Below are 9,224 nucleotides of genomic sequence, written 5' to 3' on the forward strand. Positions count from 1 at the left end.
GACATTAAAAGCAACAAAAGAATAAAAAAGACAAATAATAGATAGTACTGTGGGAAAAAATGGGACACCTTTGGCACATAATATCCAAATATCCTGATCACACTTTAAACAATTAAGAACAGTCTATGAGAGTTGTGAGGATATGGTTTTTATATTTCTTTGAATGTTCTTTGTTTACTACCAAATGGGGCGAGAAATTAAAGGTGACCCATCTTTCCACACACCACTATACATTAACAAAAGATAAGAAATAGTTACTTAAGTCTGCTTTTGGTTCCCCATCAGGTATTGAAACTAATGGAACAGATTTCATGTTAAATTTTTCACTGGAAGGTTCCTTCAAATATTGTTGCAAACATCTTTCTAATGCTGGTACTGACACAGCAAGTCCTGTAAAAGATTTTTTTGGAATGTTAAATTGATTTTTAATATATCTATATCGTAGGGTGGGGAAGATGGGACACCTTTAGCACCTAATATTCAAATATCCTGATCGTGTTTTGAATAATTAACAATGGGAGTCGTGAGGATATGTTTTTATAATTCTTCGAATGTTTTTTCGTTTACTACAAAACAGGACGAGAAATTAGAATGATAAGGTGTCCCATCTTCCCCCACCCTACTATACTACTGTCATAGTAATTTAACCAATCATGAAATTAAGTTAGTTAGTTAAACTTACCATTTAAGATGTACACTGAGTTGAGTGCCTTCTGTTTCTGTTGAAGTGTGTGGAAGTAAAATGTTGCTCGGTCTCTAACTTCATCGTCTTCATCCATCATTGATCTTGAGAGAAGAGAGAGGATGCTGGAAAGAAGATCGTCGCACTGAGCTCCAAAACGAGCAAGAGCAGAAACAGCAGCTGGTAACGAAAATAATTTTTTAATTTTGGTTAAATTTCTATTACGTTTAGTTTAATTTTTTCAATTTTGGTTAAAAACAATTGATATCGAATTATAATTATAATATTGTGATTTGTGATAGTGTTTAAAAACCTCTTCGTCAGACTTTTAAATTTAAATTACATTACGCCTACAGTTTAAATTTAAAAAAAATAAAATAAAATTACGGACAAACACAATTTTTTTGATAACTTCAAAATTAAAAAAAAAAACTAACCTGCTCTTACAGCTTCGTTTTCAAGTATCACTCGATTATAAATATACCGAATATATTTCGATGGATTTGGAGTTTTTGGGCCTTCTCTACCAAGCAAATGAATGATCTTGGTAGCAAGCACAGTATGTTCACAATCCTGATGTTAAAAAAATTAATATTTTTATGTTGTATAAATGACATATACAAAATATTTTGACATAAATGACATATAGAATTTCTTTATTTAAATGATATATAAGTACATGGTCACTCGTAAGCCGGCACAAGGTATTAAAAAGGAACACCTGTGCTATAACGCTTGTCGTTTTCGCTGGTCGAAGGTGTATGAAACAGAATTGGGGTAATGGGCCAATCCTGGCCTAAACCCTATAACCCATTGCGTGCTACGCTGCCGGACCTTACTCACATAGAATATAATAGAATAAAACAGAACACCTGTGTTATAACGACTGCCGTTGCCCACCCTATCAGAATAAACAAAGTTACATCAATTGATCCATCAACTTACCTCAATAAACTCACACAGATGAGCAAGACCACTTTCTTTAGATTCAGTTGATTCCTCCAGGATAGAAATAATACATTCTACAATAGCTTTCTTGTAATCAAATCCACCCTGTATTTAAATACATAACAACATTACAAAGGTTGTTCTTCTTCTACTACCAGAATGTTAAACTTAAAATTTTTTCTTTTGATAAAAAACTACTGTTAGCTTACTGAATAGATTAAAGGTGAGGACAAAAAAGTTAAACTTTTTAACAAGTATTGCTCAGTTAGAGTCTTGTGGATCAGTGACTATTACTACCTAAATGGGACAAAAATAAACTGGAAACACAGACCATCTTACCCCAACCTACTATAAACGCAGTATTTTTTAAAAAGTTAAGAAAAAGAGTTGGAATTCTTAGGGTTACTTGTAAACAGTAATCCATCAGAGACATTGTTAATGTTATGGGACATTAATACACTGCATATTAACAGAGAATATCTGTCTAACCTCATCTCTTAACATAGATGCAAGGTAGTTCATCATTACAGCATGTTGGCGAGGATATTTCTGACACAGATCAGATATTGCACGGACGACAACCACTTTAAATTCATCGGAAATTTCCGACATAAACGAAGTGATTTGTTTCATCAAACGGTCAACACTGCTTTCACTTCCAGTCTGAAAACACATATTTTTACATTTGTGATTCAATAAGAATTCCAACTTTTATAACCACCTACAAAGTTACATACTTGGTAACTTTATAACAAGCATGGGCAATCAACACGTTTTATCTAACCAATTTTCTAATTTGAAATTTTTAAGGAATTCCAAACTTCAATACAGCCCACAAAATACATTTAATTCCAGGTATATTCTACTATATATGGGTAATGCCTAGCTGCACAGTAACCTAGGTGCCATGGGATATAGAATATATTTAAAACCTGTCATGTGACAGTAAATAGTGTCATACAACTACCACTAAAAAGAGTAGGATTTTTTATCAATTTTTCATTTAAATTTACTAAATTCATTTAAATTTACTTCCAACAGTAAAACAGTGTTTAAAAAAAGTTTTGAAAATAAGTTGTTTGCCTCTATTACATATACAGTGACATAATACATATATATAGGCATTTAATAACAGATGGAGATACTAAATTAATTGAATTTCTTTAACAAACCTTCAACAAAGTAGTAATAGCAAGAGTAGCAATACTTCTATTGACATCAGTGATCAAATTCTCCAAGTCCAAGTTACAAGCTGTAACAGCCGATGGGTGTTTCATGGCAACCTGGATTATATCAGTGCGTGTAATATTAAAAGCTAAAAAAAGTTGGCTGAAAAGGGGTAAAAAAAGCAGGAAAAAAGTCTAGACTTGATTTTTGTTTGTTAGATTTTCGTAGCACAAGATCCGGACTGTATTTTTTTACACAAGAATCGTTCAACTCTATGATGTGTAATAACAAGTAGCCTATAAGCAAATATATATATTATATTATTATATAACATAGGCTATGAAATATACATGTGCTAATGTAGCACTATAAGTTTTACAAAATTTCAACATGCTATAATGTTAAAACCTTTTAACTAAAAATGCTCTAAATGCAACATGCAATAAGAAAATTAAATGGTAATTACAAATAACAACAGGTATCACAAGAACAGAATGTCAACCTTCACCTTAACAATTGCTACAGTGGGATCCCAAACTTTTTACGTTATTGGAACATTTTTGGACTTATTTTTATTTAAATTTAAGTTTTTGTTTTATACTTTCTTAAAAACTTATAAATTCCAATTTTATAAATGTAAAATGTCTTTTTTACAAAATTCGGTTTAGGATAGAAAATTTGGTGTTTTACACAGTTTAAAAAAGCTTTTACAATGAGTCCAGTGTAACAGTCAGGTGAGGAATGATACCTTATTAAGAGTTCTCACACCAGCATATCTAAAAGAAGGCTTTGGTGAACTGAGGAAGAGCTGAAGAACTGTAGGAAATATTTGCGAGTGTTATCATTATCATGCAGCACATGCATGCTGATTGCGTAGAATGAATTACTTTTATTAAAAGCAAAAGAAACTACTGTAAACCAGGTTATGCTTAATAGAATAACTTGGTTATGCCCCAGTGGCGCAGCTAGGGGGTTTTAGAGGTTGCACCCCCCTCCCCTTTAAAAAAATAATAAATCAAATTTATTCAATTTTTTCTGGCTGCACCACTGGTAATGCGTGTCTACTGTTAATTCACTTTGGGTTATTATGCAACATAGGTTTGTTATGAGCAGTGGTTGACACTACCTTGCTTAATGTCTTTACACCAGCAAACCTCATCGATGGTTTAGCAGAAGAAATAAATTGTTGCAGGACTGAGAATTTACAATTACGAAGTTAACCATTATATTTATAGCAAGGTACTTGGAAAATATATAGCATGGTACCTGGAAAAATACTTTTATGGCTAAATACTGTTACATATTCCTTTCCAATACAATGCCAAAATTGAACCTTAGCACCTAACTAACTTAAACAAAAGTCCTAATTTTTTTTGTGCAGATTTGGGTAATAGGTCAATCCTGGTGTTAAATCCTAGAACCCATGGTGTGGCACGCTACGGAACTTTACTCACAAGAATAGTATAGATATCCTGCAAACCCCAAACAACTTTATTACAAATTTGCAGTTCATTTAATTGTTGGAATTTACCCTTTATGTATACTTGTTTTGTCGTGCCTATTAAACAAGGTAAAATCTAAAATGTAGTCAGGTAATAACTCACCAGAAACGGCAGGAGCTAATTCTCGTGCAGAGCAGTTTGGCATGTTGACAATGGCGGACGCTGCTTCGTATATCACCAACTCATGTTTGTTTCTTAAACAACTCTCAATGAAGTTGAACAGAGGGCTATCATGGCTGTATGGATGAATATAAATATATCTCTATGGGGTTCAATAATAATATCTTATTGATAAACTACAATAAAAACATACAGTAGGGTGGGGAAAGATGGGACAAATTTTCATTCTATTTTCTCGCCCCATTTGGTAGTAAACAAAGACTTTCAAAGAATCGACTCCCACAGACCGTTATTAATTGTTTAAAAAATGTTCAGGATATCTGGATATTATGTGCTTAAGGTGTCCCGTCTTCCCCCACCCTACTATAAATATAATAGCAATGTCCATTTTCATTAATGTTTTAAAACATGGTTTTACAAACCATTTGGCCCTGGAACCATGTTTTAAATTCAACATACCCTGCATCATCTTCTTCCAGCAGTTTGCTTGCTATCCTGATCAACATGCAGTATGCAAATGGAGATTTCAATCCAGATTTCATGAACTTGCTCACCATCTTGGATGTTCCCAATCTATCTTTTTTCCGTAGATGATACAACAGACCAAGAGCATGATACTGTGTGGGTGGATTTGTAAGTTTAAAGCATCAAATAAAAGGAAAAAAAATTAAAGAAAAGGGCAGCTTTTTTAGAGGGGTGTTTTTTTATTCAAGCTGTTATTTCTAAGTATTTTCTGATGGGTTTTGCTTCAAATTATAAGGCACCAGTTATATAATACAAATTAAATTTGGTACTAATTTAAAAAGTAGTAAGTTTTAATACAGTATAATCTGGAAAAAAAGGTAATTTTCAACTGCACTTTAAATAAATAAAATACAGTATAGTTTCAAAACATACACTTTTTTAACTTTTTATATAAATTTTGACCCCCGAATTAAACTACATCCATTTAAAATAATACTCCACAATATACCTGCACCATGATGCTGTCGTTGGAGCAGGATTCCTGAACCTCATTCACCCATCGTTTTACCACATCAAACGCATCTTTAGTCAGATGGAGCGAGGACACCAATGCCGCACTTGATACAGAGTGAACCTGTAGAAAACACACACATGATTTTAAATAAATGTAACTTAATTTATCCTCGCATGGCCAGAAACTACAGTCGTTATAACATGGGTGTTCACACACCCCGTGTTAGCTTACGAGCTACCATGTATGTTTCTTTGTGGGTAATTATTTTCCTTGCCTACTTGCCAACACTTATGTTGCACTTGCACAGAAACATATTTTTAATAGAAATGATATACCTTATCCACAATGGCTTGTTTCATGTATCTTTCAATGCCTTGTAGTGTGCTATGATCAGTAATTGCACACAAAGCACGAACTGCAGCAGCTCGGAAAATATCTTCACGCCCATTCATGTCTTTTGTGAGACTATGATAAAAAAGTAAAAAAGTTAAACATTTGTACTGGTTCGGCTACTAGGTATTTATATTAATCTGCTAACCTCTGTGTTACAATGAATGCATTTTCTGTCATTTTTGACATTTCTTTGATAGTCAAATAGCACATTCTTCTTAAAATCACCTGTAACAGAAAATAAACAAATAAACATAATAGGCTATAAATACATTTATGTTCTATATCAAAAAGGTGGTTCTTAATCTGGGGGGCATGTAAGACTCGAAAGGAGAGTGCGAAAAAAAACAATAAAAAAGTGTTAAATATGTTATATAATTTAACGAAAAAGAGGGATTAAATTTTGTTGGGATCTTCATTAAGGTCATGCTTAAAAAATTTAAGAACTGCTGGTAAATATAGAAATCTGTAAAACATACGTCATTAGACTGGAACAGCTTTGTCATGGCAAAGAAAGTTTCTGTTGCTTCGTTTGTAGTTATCACTTCTCCTTGGTTAATAAGGTAAATTATCTTGGTCAATATTTCCGTACATTTTCTTGGGTTAATTGGAGTCTGTTGGAAAATTCTCGCTTCTTGCAACACCACGTTTCGCTCAATGTAAGCATATGGGTTGTTTCCACCTAAGGAATAAGTAGTTGATAAAAGGCTCGTCACTGCTACCATTGTGGGGGCATGTGTCCATGGGCAAGACAATTACGGCAATTGCTCTGACCCAGTGGTCAATAATGGGTTGTCCAAATGATCAGCCATACATAAAATATTACTTGTGAACATTAGAACATATGTATTAATGTATAAATGAAAATTAAACTTTTTCAAAACGTTTAGGACTCTTTGAGCTTACCTATCTCTTCGTCTTTATCTTTACGAATCCCAGGCATTATTATAAGTTGGGTATACAACAAAAGTCAAATTTTGCTAAAGTATAACTAAAACAATTCCGTATTTTGTTCTCACGTTACGAAATGTTATGGACGAAATTTGGAACACGTCAACAATGAGAAGTCATTATATCGGATGGGACGTGGTTCAACTGGCGGTGCAATATACAAGTTAGATGAACGCGATTCTTTAAAACCTACGTGCCTTGAATACGTATCATATACATATGGTTAGTGTGCCATTTCGGCCTACAATTGATATTTTTCAGTTTCACAAACGTGCAACTTTGTACGCATAACTTGAATTGTCATTACCAAAGAGATAAAACTATGTTTATACAACAACTAACAGCCTACCAAGTTCTCTTTCATCCAAGATATAACGACCCTTTTCATTCATAATTGATCTCCGTGTTCTATCTTCAGTTCGTTCACTTACAAACTCGTTTATAATAGGCGCAGTCACCGGATCGTCAAGTTTCTCTTTGGTCGTTACATAACTGGTTGCAATTTTACCTGTGAACCAACTGGACTCCATGACAAGCAAATATTGATCGTTAAACAATTACCAGGAGTAGGTTAAACAATCACAGTAGCAAACTTTTCGCAATCGGCACAAGCAGACTATACTTGTTACTAATTTAATGCTTTTATAAACACATGGAGAGGCACTCAAAGGCACTGTTTTGATAAGCCTGTATCAGATGGGTCGTTTCAGTTACACATTTCTTTTCAAAACAATGTATAAATACTTTATTTACACAAGTCAACAAAAATATATATATAAAGGTACATTTATAACCGAAAATGAGTTACATGTGCAAAAAAGCAAAGCAGCATATTCCTTAATATAACCCAAACGCATTAAAAAGCAGCAGGCACATAATTTGAACTCTTCCTGTGAAGAACAGACACCAGAGATGAATCTCGGATAGCTGTAGGAAGGACAAGCTCGGGCCCATCCTTAGAATATCCATAGCGAGTTTCACTTAAACGGGTAATGCTTCTAATTGGTGTACTTCTGCTCAACGCTGAAGGACACCTTGATCGAATCGGCTCCGTGGCACTTCTGTTGCGGCGTGGTTCACGTGTCGCTCGCTCTATACTGCCATCTTTCTGTTGAGAATCATCACGACGGAGAATTCGCATGAGAGAATGATGCTGCGCTGGAAATCTTCGTTTTAATAAATCTTCCTCCAGTTTTGTTGGACTTGGAGTACGTGGCACAGCACTGCTTTCTTCCGGTTTTAACAGGATATATCTAAAATAGAAATGTTTTTTAAACTAAAGTCATTACACTCATAATGTAAAAGGGTATTTAACGACACTGATTGAATTTTTTGGCAAAAGTACATTGCTTATGGAACATTGGTTAAACGTAACACCGCACACCACCATACAGTAAAAAAGGGTCCTACATTCCATAATCACCCACAAAGTAACAAACTTGGTAACTTGTAAGCTGGCCCAGGTATATAAACATCCGTGTTATAACGACTGTCGTTTTCTGGCCACGCGAGGATAAAGTAAGTTACATTCATTCATTCATACACCATGTGACTTTACAAGTTACCACATACATAACATCTTGGATAGCACACGTACATCACCTTGTTTTGCCAGGAATGGATGTACTTGATCTAGGTCGGTCTACCAACAACCTCTGCATTGACTTGGTGCTGCTCGCTGGTTTACAACACAGCATGCTACGTTGGGGGCTGGGTAAAGGTAATGGTGACGGTGGTGGTGCACTGCTGTTACGAACCGACGTTCTATCCATTTCCTCGCTTGCAATGCTACTGTTGTCATCAGTTGAACGACGGATACTAAACCTAAGGATGTAGGCTGTTTAGATATCAGTGTTTTCTCGAAAACTTATCGCCAAGCCTAAACCAAACCCCCAAGGCCTAATTAGGATAGAACAATTTTTTTACTCTAAGACGCATTTACAAACTGAATTATATTGACGAATAGAGTGCATGTATAATTATAGAGATAAAGAATCTATGCGATATGCAGGCATGCATGCTNTGAGTTGTATGAAACCCAACACACATGTTATAACGACTTTCCTTGCCCTGCAAAACTAGGATATATAGGGTACATTCATTAACATATTATATCATACCTGTATTTCTTACTAAGATCTGCACTGGATCTATCAGCATCAGGTGTTCGGCAGTCATGCGACCATGAACGCTCTATTTCACTAGGTGGGGCTGCTGCAGGTGGTTCAGCGTCTCCATGGCTCGCAAATGCAGTGAATGGTGTTTTAGGTGATTTCTTTGCAACTAGTTTAACAGCTGAACCATCCTTAGCGCCCGTGAATAAATGTGACTGGAGTATGTAGTCGGACATCACAGCGTGGTCTTCGTACCATGCGCATGTGTCATGGTACAGAAGTTCCTGTTAAGACAGTTTTTTTATATTATTATGTAAGGTATAAATTGTCAGGTGGAAAGCAAACGACAGTCGTTTTAAAACAGGTGTTTT

The 9,224-nt window shown here is 34.9% G+C and overlaps 2 protein-coding genes across 4 annotated transcripts in view; both read right to left on the bottom strand.

Moving 5' to 3' along the window:
- Positions 1 to 258: 258 nt before the first annotated feature.
- Positions 259 to 7,362, bottom strand: LOC100175404 (coatomer subunit gamma-2; the record flags this gene model as incomplete). 3 transcript variants are annotated; one of them, XM_026839361.1, is given in 14 exon segments in its annotated part: positions 259 to 390; positions 683 to 862; positions 1,120 to 1,255; positions 1,628 to 1,735; positions 2,120 to 2,293; positions 2,803 to 2,913; positions 3,546 to 3,613; positions 4,402 to 4,535; positions 4,879 to 5,036; positions 5,393 to 5,518; positions 5,734 to 5,863; positions 5,937 to 6,016; positions 6,268 to 6,470; positions 7,089 to 7,362. In XM_026839361.1, coding segments are annotated over 14 exon segments (1,921 nt in total), but the record flags the coding sequence as incomplete, so codon positions are not given.
- Positions 7,363 to 7,460: 98 nt separating this feature from the next.
- LOC100177725 overlaps positions 7,461 to 9,224 on the bottom strand; it is an 8,165-nt gene continuing 6,401 nt past the window's right edge. Inside the window, exon 12 of the mRNA XM_026839363.1 lies at positions 7,461 to 7,992. Within this exon, the coding sequence (XP_026695164.1) occupies positions 7,596 to 7,992 (397 nt within the window). The 3' untranslated portion in view covers positions 7,461 to 7,595. The remainder of the gene's footprint in view (positions 7,993 to 9,224) is intronic.

The sequence above is a fragment of the Ciona intestinalis genome, unplaced genomic scaffold (genome assembly GCF_000224145.3).
Source record: "Ciona intestinalis unplaced genomic scaffold, KH HT000205.1, whole genome shotgun sequence".
In the NCBI taxonomy this organism is placed as follows: Eukaryota; Metazoa; Chordata; class Ascidiacea; order Phlebobranchia; family Cionidae; genus Ciona; species Ciona intestinalis.